The 16721-nt window shown below is 52.2% G+C and overlaps 1 protein-coding gene across 1 annotated transcript; it reads right to left on the bottom strand.

Moving 5' to 3' along the window:
• Positions 1 to 1384: 1384 nt before the first annotated feature.
• On the bottom strand, positions 1385 to 11557 carry LOC136406453 (uncharacterized). The gene is made up of 3 exons (XM_066386526.1): positions 11519 to 11557; positions 2024 to 2674; positions 1385 to 1750 (listed from the first exon to the last, which is right to left on the bottom strand). Exons 1-3 carry the CDS (start codon positions 11555 to 11557, stop codon positions 1385 to 1387), a joined length of 1056 nt encoding a protein of 351 aa, XP_066242623.1.
• Between the last annotated feature and the right edge of the window lie 5164 nt (positions 11558 to 16721).

The following is a 16721-nucleotide window of genomic DNA, read 5'->3' as shown; positions in this document are numbered from 1 at the left end:
TCCCACCAAGCCTCGATGTCCACGGGTTTTAGAAGCAGAGACACGTCATCCGTAACTAGTGTCCCCACCTTCCCTGCTGAGCAGCTTTGGGCAAGTCATTTCACTTCCCTGAGTGGTTTATCTTTAAAATGGGAGGGAGAATACCAGCTCCTACGAGCATGAGGGTTAAACGGCGTGATTTGTGCCACACATGCAGACATAGCATGGGTTCTCAAGAATGGTGGGCCACTCTCCCTTTCCTTTATAAGCTTCTTAGCCTTCGGAGAGCCTCATCTCCAGACCTGGACAGAGTAGACAGGAGTGAATAGAGTTTGGATACCTCCCCTGAACTTAGGGACTGAGGTGTTTGGCTTTGTCTCAGACTTCAGTTCATTCATTCTTATTTATGTGGCACCTGTCATATGCCAAGCCCTGAGAAACTGGTGGCTAATAGGCAAACGAAGTCATTACTCTCATGAAACTGACATTCTAGAAGACGTTGAAGTAGATAATGAGCAGAACAATAAATAAACGAGGCAATTCCAAGCAGCAATAAATGCTGTGAGATAAATCCGAAGGGGTGATGTGATAGAAAGTGACAGCAGGAGCCAGAGGTCAGGGCAGGCCTGGTGGAGGTGGTAGCACCCTCTGCTCTCCAAATAGCAGTAATGCTTCTCCTCAGTCCTTCTAGATCCATACTTACCCGGAGAAGTTCTTCTTGTCTTCAACACTTGAACAAGTTACTTTTCTTTTCTTTTCTTAACCACCTGCAACTCCTGGTAGCCATCCAAGGAACTGTTCTACACTCACGCTTGAGCTTGTGCTCTTCCTTCCTCCTGCTGTGCATGTCTGCGCTCCCTAAGTTACCTTGGGTGGCCACACCTGCCTTTTTAGACACCACCTCCTTGTCTTCCTCACTGGCACCATTTATAGCTCTATACATAGCAGAGGTTTATTTTTGAAGGCTCTTACCTGGTCATGCCATCTGTCCTGAAGGAGCCTCACATCAACCTCATCTGCGGGCATTTTAAAACCTCTTCCCCTACAATAAATGACTCTCCCCCAAGTCTCCATCTTGGCTTGTAAGAAATTCAAGTTAAATGAGAAGATCCCATCAACATTGTCCCAGCCCATGTCAACCTGAGTCATGCTGTAGCCGGTGGACAGCTCACACAAGCCGTGTCCCTCAGTTCCGATAGAGGCTTTTGAGAACTTACCGATAATTTACTAGCTGCTTTGTCTGCCTTTAGCAGCATGACTTTCAGCAGTTATCTAGAGAAAACTGGTGAATCTCAAAATTACAAATAAAAACGGTTCAAAACTCTCATATAAATGACCCGAATGGCTTATCTAAAATACTGATTCTGATTCACGAGGTTCAATGCCAGGCCCGAGGCTCTGCATTTCAAACAAGCTCCCAGGGCTGTGGGGGCTGTGGGGGCTGCGGGGGCTGCGGAGGGTGTGGGGGCTGTGGGGGCTGTGAGGGCTGTGGGGGCTGCGGGGGCTGCGGGGGCCTGCGGGGGCTGCGGGGCTGTGGGGGCTGTGGGGGCTGTGGGGGCTGCGGGGGCTGTGGGTGGGGGATGTGTGGGCTGTGGGCTGTGGGTGGGGGATGTGGGGGCTGTGGAGGGTGTGGGCTGTGGGGCTGCGGGGGCTGTGGGGGCTGCGGAGGGTGTGGGGCTGTGGGGGCTGTGGGGGCTGCGGGGGGGGCTATGGGGGCTGCGGGGGGGGGGGCTGTGGGGGCTGTGTGGGCTGTGGGTGGGGGCTGCGGGGGCTGTGGGTGGGGGCTGTGGAGGCTGTGGGGGCTGTGGGGGTTGTGGGGGCTGCGGGGGGGGGCTGTGGGGGCTGTGGGGGCTGTGGGGGTTGTGGGGGCTGCGGGGGGGGCTGTGGGGGCTGTGTGGGCTGTGGGTGGGGGCTGCGGGGGCTGCGGGGGCTGTGGGTGGGGGCTGTGGAGGCTGTGGGGGCTGTGGGGGCTGTGGGGGCTGCGGGGGGGGGCTGTGGGGGCTGTGGGGGCTGTGGGGGCTGCGGGGGGGGCTGTGGGGGCTGCGGGGGGGGCTGTGGGTGGGGGCTGTGGGGGCTGTGGGTGGGGGCTGTGGGGGCTGTGGGGGTTGTGGGGGGTGCGGGGGTGCGGGGGCTGTGGGGGCTGTGGGGGCTGTGGGTGGGGGCTGTGGGGGCTGTGGGGGTTGTGGGGGCTGCCGGGGCTGCGGGGCTGTGGGGGCTGTGGGTGGGGGCTGTGGGGGCTGTGGGTGGGGGCTGCGGGGGCTGCGGGGCTGTGGGGGCTGCGGGGGGGCTGTGTGGGCTGTGGGTGGGGGCTGTGGGGGCTGCGGGGGCTGTGGGTGGGGGCTGTGGGGGCTGTGGGGGCTGTGGAGGGTGTGGGGACTGTGGGGGGTGCGGGGGGCTGTGGGGCTGTGGGGGCTGTGGGTGGGGGCTGTGGGGGCTGCGGGGGCTGTGGGTGGGGGCTGTGGGGGCTGTGGGGGCTGTGGGTGGGGGCTGCGGGGGCTGCGGGGGCTGTGGGTGGGGGCTGTGGAGGGTGTGGGGACTGTGGGGGGTGCGGGGGGCTGTGGGGCTGTGGGTGGGGGCTGCGGGGGCTGCGGGGCTGCGGGGGCTGCGGGGGCGGGGGCGGCGGGGGCTGTGGGGGCTGCGGGGGCTGCGGGGGCGGGGGCTGCGGGGGCTGTGGGGGCTGCGGGGGCTGTGGAGGCTGCCACTCGGCAGAGCACGTTTAGAATAGATCGGTTCAGCCCTACATCATGGCTGCAGTGCACCTTGAGGCTGGATTTGTCATCGGTGGGAAGAAATGATCATCTCTCGACGTCTAGGTAGTTAGTGTAGAAGGTGGTCTGGGGCACACGCCCATCTCAGTGTTTCTTCTCTTTAATATTCTGCCTCAATTTCCGGGCCTCTCTCCCCAGTGTCCTCACTTCTACACATTGTCATCTGTGGTCAGGTCAGTTTCCCCAGTTTGATCTGGACATCTTATTCCAGTGTATTAATCCGTAGGACAGAATACCGTGTCTTGTTCTGAGCTCCACAATGACAGTGACAAGAAAAGGGGTCCACCTTGCTAGGGCAGGGAAGACCAGGACAGCAGACCTGCCATCATGATTCAGAGAACATAAAGTGACAGCTGCCCCCTAAGGGAAAAAAAATGCACAGATACAACCACATCCAAGATACAACCATCACCTATTTATATAAGCAGAAGAATAACAATGAGAAATTACCCAGTAATTTATAAAAAAAAAATTTTTTAAAAGAGAGGAGGGGAAACATTATGGGGTAAATACTCATTCAATTATTCACCTGTTCATTCATCCATCCAGTTCAGCTAACACTGAACATTTGTTCTCTGTCAGACCTTCCTAGGTGCTAGGTATGTGTGTTGAGAGCAGAATCCATCTCTTTCCTCAAGGAGTAGACATCCTGGGCAGCAATACAGACACTAAACAAGGCAGCAGACAAATGACACCTAATGGCAAATAGTGATTGGCTATGAAGGAAACGAGATATGGTGATAAAGAGAGAAGGGCAAGGGCCCACTGTGCATAAAGAGGTTCGCGGCCCCACTGAGCGGATGGTGTCCAGGCTGAGAGTGGACTCATCAAGCAGAAAGACCTGTGAAGAATCAGAATGGGAGGTCACTTGAGAAAGAGCAGTATCTGCAATCTGCAAAGACTATGAGGGAGGAAGGAATCTAGTGGGTTTAAGGGACTGAAATGAGACTGTCTGGCTGGCGCCGACCACAGTGGGTGGGGAGGGTAACAGGGGAGGAAGTTGGAAAGGTGGCTTCTTGTTTGGGACATTTGTACATCAATGGATCAACCATGCCTACTGAACAAAATGAACTTGAAATCCTAACACGAGAGAGTAAATCTATAATTATGTGAGACGGGACTCATTTAAACACGTACATCCAGAGTGCCTACTTGTTCCAGGACTGGTGTATAGAAATCAACAGATTAAACAAAAGGACCCGATCAAATGGAACGGGGAAGACTGTCACCACCGTTCGGAAAGTTGTTTGTTTGCTTGGATAGGTAGGAACCCAAGAAAGGAATTTGGTGGAGAGTGTTTGGGTGGGGAGTGGCAGAAGAAGATAAACATGTACATGCATGTGTGAGTGTGTGTGTGTGTGAGTGTGTGAGTGTGTGTGTGTGTGTGTGAGTGTGTGTGTATGTGTGTGTGTGTGTGTCAGAGCCAGAGACAGAGAGAGGGAAAGAGATGGGGGGGGGGGAGGGAGCAAGAGCATGCAAAATGAAAAGAGCCCCAAAGAAAAAGCAGGTGCATGGGAGAAAAGATTCTCATACCCACTCCACAACCAATCACATGATGCTCAGTAATTCAGGTAAATGAGGGCACAGTTGCAAGTACAGGTGTCACAGGAAGGTAGCGAAATGTGTGGTGCAGGGAAGTCTGTGTCGCTCACTGAGCAGGAGCCATCGCTAGGATCTCACACAGCCAACACAGTGGCTGCTAACCCACCCATCAGCTGTCAGGGCTCAAGTCCAATGTGGCCTGGACAGGGCTCTCCGTTCTAAAAGTCTCCTTGAAGGCCCTGGCCGGTTGGCTCAGTGGTAGAGCATCGGCCTGGTGTGCGGGGGACCCGGGTTCGATTCCCGGCCAGGGCTCATAGGAGAAGCGCCCATCTGCTTCTCCACCCCCTCCTCCTTCCTCTCTGTCTCTCTCTTCCCCTCCTGCAGCCAAGGCTCCATTGGAGCAAAGATGGCCCGGGCGCTGGGGATGGCTCCTTGGCCTCTGCCCCAGGCGCTAGAGTGGCTCTGGTCGCGACAGAGCGACGCCCTGGAGGGGCAGAGCATCGCCCCCTGGTGGGCAGAGCGTCGCCCCTGGTGGGCGTGCCGGGTGGATCCCGGTCGGGCGCATGCGGGAGTCTGCCTGTCTCTCCCCGTTTCCAGCTTCAGAAAAATACAAAAAAAAGAAAAAGAAGTCTCAGTGTATCTGACAAGGTTTAATTAAATATATAAACAAACAATATTGAAGAAAGTTTCAAAAAGGCAAGCCCTCATCATCTCACCAAGCTTTCTAACACTTTCACTTTGCCACACCTTTCTAGGACTTGTGCACACGCACAAGGGGCCTCATCTGTGCAACCTTACACAGCTACCATTTCAGCCCTTCTCAGTCGTCACCACAGTACACATTGCTTCACGAGTGAGGCTCTTTCTGCACCTCGAGCTTCTGTGATTTCCACAATTACCAGTTAGAAGGGCACCCCCCATTTTTTCAAGAACATAATTCTCTTCTCCTTTAATGGTTACAAAGCCAAATTTTGGAATCAGGCCTGGAGTCAAATCCTCACTTTGACATTTACTATCTGGGCAACTTTGTCTGAATCCACTTCTCAAGAGTGTCATTCTCCTTGTCCACACATAAAAGGACAGGGACACTGGCAGCCCAGAGTAGCTAGGAGAATTGACGGATTGAATAAATATTAAACATGGAGACCGGCACATAGTAAGGCTTTGATAAATGGAAGCTATTTTATTAAAAGCATCCTTTCTATTGTTCTCTTTTGGAAATTTCAAACAGGTTCTAGCACAGCACAGAGGCAGCCTGAGGCATGAAACTTTCTTCTAAGTTTCTTAGCAACAGACAAGGCTGTTCTCCTTCAGGGCTTCACCCCAAATCAGGCCAAAACGCTGCCCAGGCACCCACACCGCACAACTCTGCTCCCCACCCCATCTCTCTGCACCTGGCTTCCCTCTCAAACAGGGATTACCTGCCCTAATTCCATTGCTTTCCTTCTGGGTCCATATATCACCACCTTTGCAAAACCACATTAACACTTCAGGGATGCCAAAGCATTAATCAGTCCCCTGAAGACAAGACACTTACCAAAACTTACCTGGCCAGGATGAAGAACTGATGCAGCTTAGAAATGCAGGTCCTTTACAGACAGGAAACACACGCCGCCCCCCCCCCCCAGACGTTCTCTGCTTACTGACATTCTCTACCTGAAGGCACCTGGTGCAGCTTAGAAATGCAGGTCCTTTACAGACAGGAACCCCCCCCCCCGCCCCAGACGTTCTCTGCTTACTGACATTCTCTACCTGAAGGCACCTGGTGCACATCAACCCTTAAGGTAAATTTAAAAAATGACTATGCTACGATTTTACGTATATGTGGAATCTAATGAACAAAATAAACTAATAAACAAAATGAAACATTCATAGATATAGAGAACAGACTGACAGCTGTCAGAGGGGTGGCGGATGGGGGATGGGGATGGGGGTGAGGGGCTGGGAGAAAAAGGTGAAGGGATTAAACAAAGAAAAAAACTTATAAACACAGACAACTGTGCAGATTGCAGGAGGGAAAGGGATGTGGAAAGAGGTGCAGGAGGGTAGAGGAGGGACAGATAGTGATGGAAACAGATTTGACGGGCCCTGGCCAGTTGGCTCAGCCGTAGAACACTGGACCAGCATGTGGAAGTCCTGGGTTTTATTCCTGATCAGGGCACACAGGAGAAGTGACCATCTGTTTCTCCACCCCTTCTCCTGCTCTCTCTTTCTCTCTCTTCCCCTCCTGCAGCCATGGCTCAAATGGGTTCCAGCGAGTGGGCTCCAGGTGCTGAGGATGGCCCCATAGCCTCGTCTCAGGCACTAAAATAGCTCAGTTGCCAAGCAATGGAGCAGCGGCCCCAGATGGGCAGAGCATCGCCAGATGGGGGTTTGCCAGGCGGATCCTTCTCGGTGCACATGTGGGAGTCTGTCTCTGCCTCCTCGTCTCTCACTTAATTAAAAAATAAAAAAACTTGGGGTGGTGAACACACAATGCATACAGATGATGTGTTATAGAATTGTACACCTGAAACATATATAATTTTATTAACCAATGTCACCACAATAGATTCAATAAAATTTTTTTTAAATGGCTGTGTTTTACAAAGTACCCAAAGGTATGTGATACCTAACATAAAGAGAGTAAGTTGTATATGTCTATCAAATAATCAATCTGATAGTTATTTCTGTAGGGAAGAAAAAACAATGAGTCAGTGTAATTCTCTTCAGCAAATCAATTATTAAGGATTCATTCATTAGACTGCTTTTTATTAAACATCTGTTATGTGTTAGATGCTGAGAAGAATACAAATATTAACCAGGAACAGAAGCCACTTCGGGAAGCGAGCAGCCAAAAAAGAGAGCCAGCACAGGTGTAACCCACGTCTGTGTATCTGTCTGTAGACACACAAGGAGCAGGACAAACGGCCAGAAGAAACGTCCTGATGACCTTCTGTGGGAGTTCAGATGGGGGTCCTGCTTGCTGCAGCTGACGCCTGCCCTGGTCACCCTATTTCATATCACAGCTTGCCCCAGACCCATACTCCCAAGCTCCCTGTTCTGGCTTTCCCACGGCAGGTATCAGCTTGTAGTATACCATATAATTTATCCTGTCAATATCTGTCACTCTCTCTAGAATATACTGTCTCTCCAGAGAGCCAGAGACTTTTGTCTGCTTTGATGTAGCCCAAGTACTGGAATAGAGCCTGGCACATAGTAGGCACTCACTAAATTTCCCTAAATGCCAGGCAGGAAGGACAAATGTGGAGGAAGACAGCCATCCATTCGTCCATCCACTTACTGAGAAGCATCTATGGAGTGTCTGCTCTAGGCCAAGCATTACCTGGACAGAGGTCAAAGGCTTCCTGCTTAGATAAAGAGTTTGGGCGGAGCCCCCAGAGGCAGAGGCATGGGGCCATGTTGGAGAGAGGGTACGAAGCTGGGTGTGGTGGGCCCACACCCAGCTTTGGGAATACGGCTCGAGAGGCCTCCAGACACTAAGCCTGGAGAGCAGAAGCCTGGACTGAGCAGCCGCCCTTACAGCCAAACCCTTACACTCCTCAGAGACACGAGTTTCGTTTTCAGAGAACTCCCTGGGATACAGACACGGAACTCCATCGAAGCCAATACATCTTAATCTGAGAGGCAGACAGTCAGACAGTAGGAATGCGCAAACCTCTCTTTCTTACAGCCCAGATATTTTTTATTCTTCACAGTTTTCAAGTCACAGAGGAGTGGGCTCACACGTGCAAACATGCACAGAACACTCAGGCTGTTCCCACCTTCACACGGATCACTCAAGGTAAGGCTGGAGAAGACCAGGTGAGGTGAGCACACCTGCCTCGCTCTTTGGTTGCCAGGACACCCCGGGAGGAAGAAGGGTTGCCTGTTCAAGCAGCATGGTCCTGGAAGACCAGGTGCGGATGCCGCTCCAGGACAACCACACTAGCCCCCCCACCCCCCCCCCAGCCCCCCACCCCACCCCCCAGCCCCCCACCCCACTGCGAGGGCCAAGTGGAGCCGGCCGACAGACCCCCTTTTGGAACTCTGAGTGCAGAGCTCAGTGCCAGGCCCCGGGGCAAAGTCATGAAAGTACTAGGAAAGAGTCCGGAGGAGCTCACGTCTGCCCCAGGAGGGAGAGAGGAGATGCTATAAAAATAAATACTTATAGGCATAATTAGATTGGATGGCTGTTCTGAGCTCTGGAAAAAGTAGCATATAAAAATAATTCTGTTCTGAACTGACTCTCCTATATATAGCAAATGCAAATAATCACCCACTTCCCCAGCTCATCTGTTTGGTGAGTTCCTGTTTTTAAATGCTGGGTTTTCTTAAAAGCTCACCTCACAAGCACACGTTCTAGGGACAGCCACAGAGGAATGTCCAACCATCGAAGGGACCCGAAGGTCCCTGCAGGGGGAGGTGAGGTAGGGGCGGGGGGCTGTTACAAGAACTGGGAGATTCATCCACAGGGGGAATCAGGCTACACGGGCAAAATCAGAAGCGTAGGCCTGACCTGTGGTGGCGCAGTGGATGAAGCGTCGACCTGGAAATGCTGAGGTCGCCGGTTCGAAACCCTGGGCTTGCCTGGTCAAGGCACATATGGGAGTTGATGCTTCCAGCTCCTCCCCCCCTTCTCTCTCTGTCTCTCTGTCTCTCTCTCTCCTCTCTAAAATGAATAAAAAAAAAAAATCAGAAGCGTGCATTTCAGATTGCTGCTGCTGCCGTCCTGACTGCTCAGCCTCCACCCCTGTTCTCACGCAGGCTCGAGGTTCGCCGGAGGACCCCGAAGCCCTCTCCAAACCTTCCTGCTCCCCACTGACCAGCCTCACTATAAAATGCGCAGGACTGTGGCGGGAACCCACTTACATGAAGGGGGTGTATAGGTATATACAAATCTCCCCATAGTTATATGGTACCAGGTCTGACATGACTGAGGGTGCCTTCTCCTGTGAGTAGGCACATGAGTGAAAAACCCCAGACTCCTGCCCTGTGGTGGCACAGTGGATAGAGTGTTCACCTGGAACACTGAGGCCACCAGTTCGAAACCCTGGGCTTGTCCGGTCAAGGCACATATGATAAGCAATCAATGAACAATTAAAGTGAAGCAATTATGAGTTGATACTTCTCAACCCACTCTCTCTCTCCACACTCCCATCTCTCTATAAAATCAATAAATAAAAATCTTAAAAAACAAACAAACAAAAAAAACCACTCTCTTTTCCTCTAAGCAGCTTAGCCAAGAAATTGAGCTCCCTAGCAGATAAAATCAAACACCTGCGAGTAGGAGAGCAGCAGCTCCTGCTGGAAAGGCAGGGAGGGAGGGGGCCTGGAGGGAGGGGTCACCATCCCAACTTGCTAAGAGACTTCCAAGCTGAGTCTTGTCAGGAAATGCTACTTGGTGTTAAGCCTTGTAATTCTACCCAAGAAGACTCACTTCCCATTTCTTTTTAATTGCTTCCTCTCTGTGTCCATGGGAGCAATTTCAGGCACTCAGATTCCCCACTAATAGCCCACTGGATGACAAGGGACCAGAAAAGAGAAGGCATTCCAGAAGTAGGAAACCACTGTGAAAAAATACCTAATTAGAGTCTCACTGAGCTTGGTTCAATTACCCCTCCCTGGTAACTGAACTGGTCAGAATGTCAAGGAGATCCGAAATAGCAGTGGGATATATTTTTTATCGGCCCCAGACAAGGACTGTGGGTCCTGTCGTTCACTGAGCAAGCATGCGTGGAGTGAGTGCCTGTCCAGTGTCGGGCATCACAGCAGCTCACAGCTGGTATTTAGTGGACACTTACAGGCCAGGGACCGGGCTGGTGCTGACTTGGGATATATTATCGCATTTAATCATTCCAAACATCTTGCCATTATGACTCCCAGCTTATGACTGAGAAAATAAGGTCACTGAGAAGTTAAGTAATGTCCGCAAGATCACGGAACTGAATCATGGAAAAGCCAGGACCGAACCCAGTTCAGGCTCCAGCCCTCACTGCCACGCTCCCCGGCCCTGGGAGAGAAGCCCAAGGAGATTGTGCAACCTGCCCCAAAACTCTGTTCCAGGCTTTGCCCTCAGAAAGTCCCTTGTAAGGAATCTGAATCGCGTGGACTTCCGTTCCAGTCCGTTTCCCCCTTGCTCAGCTCCAAGGGGAGCTGGAGAACTAGGCGTGGCCGCTTCTGAGAAGGAGAAGTGGAAGCGGCGGGGGCTCTCCTGGAGCAGGCAGTGGGGGGCCGCCCCGCTGCACCCGGAACTGAAACACTTCCCGGGGAGGTCACCTGCCGCCGGAGCCCCTTGCACCCTGGCCCCTTGCACCCTGGCCGGGAGCCCCTTGCACCCTGGCCGCAGCTGCCGCGCCCCCCCCCCCTCCCACCCCCCAGCACCTTTGGAGAGCAAAGGTTCCTTTGCCTGCCCAGAAGTCGGAATTCTGCCTCTGATGCAACATCTGGCATTTGGTCAAGCTGACCAAGCTTGTGCAAAAGGGCAGATCGGGCTTTTGTATCCATTCCGAGAAGAGGCCCTTAGGTAAACAGGGCTGGAACCTCCCCCATACCTGGGGGTTCCTTTCTACCCCTCACAGGTTAACACCGTGACAGGAAGCAGCCCTCTAGCACCACTGAGCATGCTGAGATTGTTGTGTGCCCCGACGGCTTGTTCAAACACAAATTGCTGTGTTCTGTCATAGGGCCCGAGAATTTGCATCTCTAACAAGTTCCCAGGCAGCTGCTGATGCCGCCAGTCTGGGGACCCTTATTTTTCCTCTTCAGAGATTTTTTTTTTTTTTGTAGACTTCCTGGTGCTGTGTAAGCACCGGTGACACCATTACGATCAGTCAGAGTGCAAACACAGTTCCAGCAGAACGTGGTATTTAAACTCCCAGAAGTGTGAGGTAAGAGATAGAGGGAGCAAAGATATTAGGACCAGGGGTCGGGGGCAGGGGGTAGGGTGCTGCATGGCAATTGAAGACTAAACCCCTAAAAGATGGGAGGAGAGGGTTGGATCAAGAGGAGGCTGAAGGGCTTGCAGAGAAAGCCTTGTTCATGGTCGGGCCTCCCCACTCGTTCCTAAGGGGACCAGCTTGGTCTCCGGGCAGAGCACGCCTTGCCCTGCGCAGCCCAGACCTGCCCAGGGTGTTCTCCCCTGCCTGGCGGAGGTGGGGGAGGGTGTGTTTACCCCGGGCCACAGCACACCGATGACATTCACCTTCTCTTCCCTGGAAAGACAAGGACCTCTGCCTGCTTGGCCCTACCAGCTCATCCACGTGTTTTTCCTCAAAGTGCTGGGTCATTTCTAGAATTACAGTATAAAAAGCCAAAACAAAGGATCCTAACCCTCACCTGCAATCCTCTGCTCTTCTAGGAAGCCGAGAGGTCAGGAGCAGGAAACCAGAGGAAGGGCCTGACACAGCCACTGAGAGACTCAGCCTTCTCTGGTCTTATCCCCGGTGACTGCACCTGTCATTTCCTCTCTCGGCATGGAAACCCCTTCCTCGCTGGCCTCCTGGTGAGAATTCCTAGTCTTCCTTTAAAACTCAGCGTGGGCCTTTGGTCGTTCGGAGGTGACGCCTCAGCGCCCCGGCTGGCATTGTGGGTGCCTTCCCTAGGCCTCCACGGGCCTGTGCCTGGGTTTTGTGAGATTCTGCGTGAGGAGGGAAACTATTGCCCTCTCCCTATTCCCAGCCCGTCTTCTCTTTCCCAACCAGCTAGCGGGGCTCTTTCCCATTGCGTTCCCACCACACTGTTATCTCCGAGGGTGGAGACCCCCCTGCCAGAATTCTCCTTTTCTCTTCTGTGATATGAACCAAAGGCTGACCTCAGGAAACTGGAGAAACAGAAGGAGGAAGGGATGTTCAGGAGAAACGAAGGCACGTGGCCCAGGGCCAGGGAGCGATTTTCTCTGGCCCTGAAGGAGAAGTGCAGGGACAGGGCAGTGCTCTAGGAGGACGCTGGGGCTCTGGGAGGCGGCTGAGAAGGGAGGGGGGGTGTGGAAGGGCGGGCAGGTCTGGGCTGTCCTTGAGCATTCGGCTCACAGAGTTTGGAAACACGAGTAAAGGGCTTAAATTCTTCTGAAAGGTCTTTTGGTCCCTGGGGCCCTCTTCCTTTGCAACTGCTCTGGGCCTGGACCACCTGGGTTATTCCGTCATGGGGTCTTGTCCACGAACGAGCTTCTCTGATCCTTCCCGATGTCCGGCACAGAGCCTGCTGCGTGAAAGGTGCTCAGAGACGGTCAGCTTTCCCCCTCCGTTCCTCCTGTCAACCTTGAGCCACCCATCAGGCCGACAGGTCGGCAGGAGGGAGCAGGGCTCCCAGGACAGCTCGGGGGAGAGCAGCTAATAAAACATCCCACCGAGGCTCTCCAGCCTGAGCACCGGCCCTGCAGTGCTGATCTTGGCTGGGAGCCCACCATTTACCAGCCCCCCTCGGGCCTCTGGGGGATGGCTAATTAAAGACATGGTTACTCATTTCATTCCCTAGCCACTATTTAAGGAAGTGGAATCATGCCATTCCTGTAAGGCCTCTGACCCTACACTAGAGGCAAACAATGCCAGGGCTTGTCCAAGTGGCAGTAAGCACAGAGCCGTTCAAAGAGGCTGGGAGGTTGGCAGCGGGGGGCGGGGACCGTGGGCTGTACAGCTGGCCCAGCTGCTGGACTGCCCCCTCCAGTGCCCTTCTCTCTCCTTCTCCCCCAGGGGCCGGGGTCTAGTGCCAATCCCTCCCCGAACCCCCTGCCAGGGCAGCTCCTGTATTTTCTAGACACACTCAGAGCCACACAGCTGACTCAGAAAAAACAAAACAAAACCGTGAATAAGCTCCTTGTAGATTTCAAGTAGCAGCAACGTGGTGGGTTTGGGATTTTTCAGTAATTTTTTTTAAAGTAAAAAAAAAAAAATTCATTGTTTTTAATCAACAAACTCTTACTGAGATCTATTCCATGTCAGCCCCCCTGCGAAGTATTGGGAAGTGAAGTGAATAAAAATACTTCCTGCCCTCAGTGAGTATCTAGTCCAATAGATGAAAGAGATGCATAAACGAGTCAATTACACGAACCTGAGATAAGTGTCAAGGTCGAGTTACACACCAGGCAGAGTGCAGAGAAGGCGGTTATAACCTCTTCCTGGTAGGAAAATGAAGGCGTGCCAGGGGCCGGGGTTTCAAGTGGGTTTTGACATCCAAATAGGATTGCATCCGGTAACCTAGCAAGCAAAGAACATCATGGAGAAACAGGTTGGCCCCATTAGTTTCAACAGGTCTCAAACTTTTCTAACAAAAATAACTCATAGCAGCAGTTTAGAGTGAATGGAGGGCTAGTCTGAAGCATTCAGTACCAGCATGAAATTATCTCATTCAGATGGAACTGACATATAACATGATATTCATTTAGGCAGCATGAAATTTCTTAGATATTTATTTTCATTTTTTTTCCTTTTTTTTTATTTATTCATTTTTAGAGAGGAGAGAGAGAGAGAGAGACAGGAGAGAGAGAGAGACAGGGAGAGAGAAGGGGGGAGGAGCTGGAAGCATCAACTCCCATATGTGCCTTGACCAGGCAAGCCCAGGGTTTCGAACCGGCGACCTCAGCATTTCCAGGTCGACGCTTTATCCACTGTGCCACCACAGGTCAGGCCTATTTTCATTTTTTAAAAGTCCAAATTATGCGTTATGGTTTATAAGCGTCTCATATGTGTTGGTATTTAAAATCATGTTTTTAACTTCTTGTTCAGTAAGGTTATTTGACTTTCCAGACATACACTGTCAAAATTGAGCCTCTGTGGAGAAAGGAGCTCCGTAACGTTGACCCCTGGGGTAGGAGAAAGGCAGTTTGGACCCAGCCTGAGAATGAGAAAGCCTTTAAAACGGCAGTGGAGACCAGGGCTTTGTTTCTGAATGCACAAGGGATTTGTCAGATTCACATTGAGGCAAGCTGACCGGGGTCGACCACAGCTGCAGTATTTTCAAACACTCTCCTGGAAGTAAGTTTGTCCTAATTACCTTTAGTCCTCGCTGTTGGCCATGTTGGTTCCTATGAGGAAGATACCCCTGGGGGACCACTGGGAGCCAAGTGAAGCCGGGGTAGTGGGGACAAAGTGGACTTTCTTCCACAACACCAGCGCTTAGAGGAATTCCAAGCTGAGTGTGCAACTGACAGCCAGTCAGAGGCACGGTACCATTTCAGGTTTAAAAAAAGCCACCTCAGGTAAAAGGTAATAATTCCCTAATCCCCACGCCAGGTTACACTCCAGACCAATTAAATTCTGGGTGTGGCGTCCAGGCGTTAGTTAGAATTCATTAAACCTGCAAGGTGATTCCGATGTGCGGCCAGTTTGTGAATCAGTGGGCTGGATCACCGGTTCTCAACCTTGGCTGCACATTAGAATCACCTGGGGCAGTTTTTCCACAGAGGGTGGGGAGCCGGGCCCCTGGCCCGGGAGGTCAGAATCCCCGCAGCTGGGGTGTGGGCATCAATATGGCCCTTAGACCTGGGAAGGGAGCCGGCATTCCCCAGCTCTGCACTTTGAGGTGACTGCCTCGGAATGTTCCAAGTCCTGCATGGGTGCCTGAGCCTGAAGGAGCTGTCAGAGTCATTCCCTGCGGTGCCCTAAGTGGGGACAAGAAACAAGTGCCCTCGGACTTCAGTGACTCACACCGCTGAATCACCAGGACACCTGGGACCCTAAAAATTCAAAGGCCTGGGTCACTTCTGCTGCTTGACGCACTCTTGCAGGAGAGGTCAGTCTAACAGGGGTGCTGACACCTGATTTGGGGTGACCACTCACATCAAACATGAAGCGTGTTTGGGGCCCTGTTCTACCCATGGGGCGCTCTGCTTGTGTCACACATGTTGGCCTCGTGTGGGTCTCACCTCTCAGTTTTCAGACCGTGTGAGTCCACAGCCCTGAGGGGGATTGCGGCCCTGTGCACCCCCTGACAGACACCCAGGACAGCCCTCAACCCCTTCAGCAAGCTCTAAAGTCTTCCCAGCTGAGTTTTCAGGATGTTCCTTCTTCACGTCAAAGGACCTTGCTGGCCAACGTCCTCTCTTGCCTCCCACTGGCAGTGACCTCATGCTGTCCCTGTCATCTTCAGCCCTTCCTGTTATGGGTGGATGCATTTTCTGGAATGGGACTGCTCTTCTCACTCTTGCCCCAGGCCACTGTCCCCTAGGGCGGTGGCTATGTGAGGCAGGGGTGTGGTCCCGATGAAGGAGATCACATTCTGGGAAGGCAATGATTATCGTCTGAAGAGTTCAGAACACAGTGGGAGATAATTCTACATTTGTGGTGAAAATTTTCAAACAGCACATTTAAGATCACCAAAAAAGAATGAGTCTTCACACTTTCTTGTGTGCCAGGGAACACAGACACTTTGGGCTCATCATCAAGGGGGAAGCACAGTACAACCTTGGGGAGGGTCACAGGGGTCAAGCCTCACCAGGAGCACTATGAGGACCAGCTCGCCTTAAATTCATGGTGCTAGGGCAAAGCTGACCCAAGAACATTTACAGGAGCCCCTTATCTGCAATCTAGCCTTCTGCAGTTTCAGTTACCTGCGAAGATAGTTGTATGGCCAGTAGCCATGGCCACCATAACAGCCGCCTGGCCCGTGCAGGTTCACATTTGATTTGGACAGACGGTAATGAAACAACAAAGCCAAGAACTGGTGGGTCATTAGCTTTAATCCTAGCTTGCCCCTGGCGGGCAAGAAATACACACAGTGGGACAACACTTCCCTTTCCATTCAGGGCTCCCAAAGCCACTGACTCATCTGAGTTTCCTAGAATCAAAGGTTTCTACCTCAACAGCCTTATTCACCTCTGTTCCCCATCTCCTCCTCTCTGCACAAACTGGCTTCTCCTTCAGCACTCCGCCATCTTCGCTGCTTCTCCTCTCCTCCACGTGACCTTTCTCTGCTCTCCTCCAGCATGGGCTCCTCTGCCCCATTTTATAGTGTAGAAATCAAAACCTTTAATCCAATATACAAACAAAGAAGTCTCTGATACAAAGTCACTTATCTGAGGCATAAATGGGATTCCTCATAAGAGTGCACCACCCCACATCATGCAACAGTCAAGGGTGTGAGGAAAAGCTTAGTGTTGAGAAAATCTTAGTACATATTAAAAGGGTGGGAAAGGCTTAGTCTTAAAACTAAGCCTTAGGCTATAATGACCCTGCCTGTTTACAGCCTGTCCCCCACACCCAATGCAAACTATAAGCGAGCAAACATATGTCACATTTACAAACTTATTTGACCAACAATAGTAAATGAAAAAATCCAGAAATAAACAGTTTCTAAGTCTTGAATGGTGTGCTGTCCTGCCCGTCCTGCTAGGGATGGGAATCATCCCTTTGTCCTGTGTAGCCACGCTGTACCTGCTGCTGAGGGTAGTGATGCTGTACCTGCTGCTGAGGGTAGTGATGCTGGCCATGCTGCTGAGGGTAGTGATGCTGTACCTGC

Source organism: Saccopteryx leptura, chromosome 5 (assembly GCF_036850995.1).
Source record: "Saccopteryx leptura isolate mSacLep1 chromosome 5, mSacLep1_pri_phased_curated, whole genome shotgun sequence".
NCBI lineage: Eukaryota > Metazoa > Chordata > Mammalia > Chiroptera > Emballonuridae > Saccopteryx > Saccopteryx leptura.
The sequence above is the reverse complement of the archived record's forward strand: the minus strand, read 5'-3'. Positions and strand labels throughout refer to the sequence as shown.

Bases quoted from the DNA above. Each gene is read 5' to 3' on its own strand.
- LOC136406453 (XM_066386526.1), bottom strand. From the start codon at position 11,557: ATGACCCAGCACTTTGAGGAAAAACACGTGGATGAGCTG. The intron at 2,675-11,518 runs GTAGGGCCAAGC...GCCGAGTGGCAG, and splicing joins AAAAACACGTGGATGAGCTG to CCTCCACAGCCCCCGCAGCC. The intron at 1,751-2,023 runs GCAGCCCCCACA...CCCCACCCACAG, and splicing joins CCCCACCCACAGCCCCCCCC to CCCCCGCAGCCCCCACCCAC.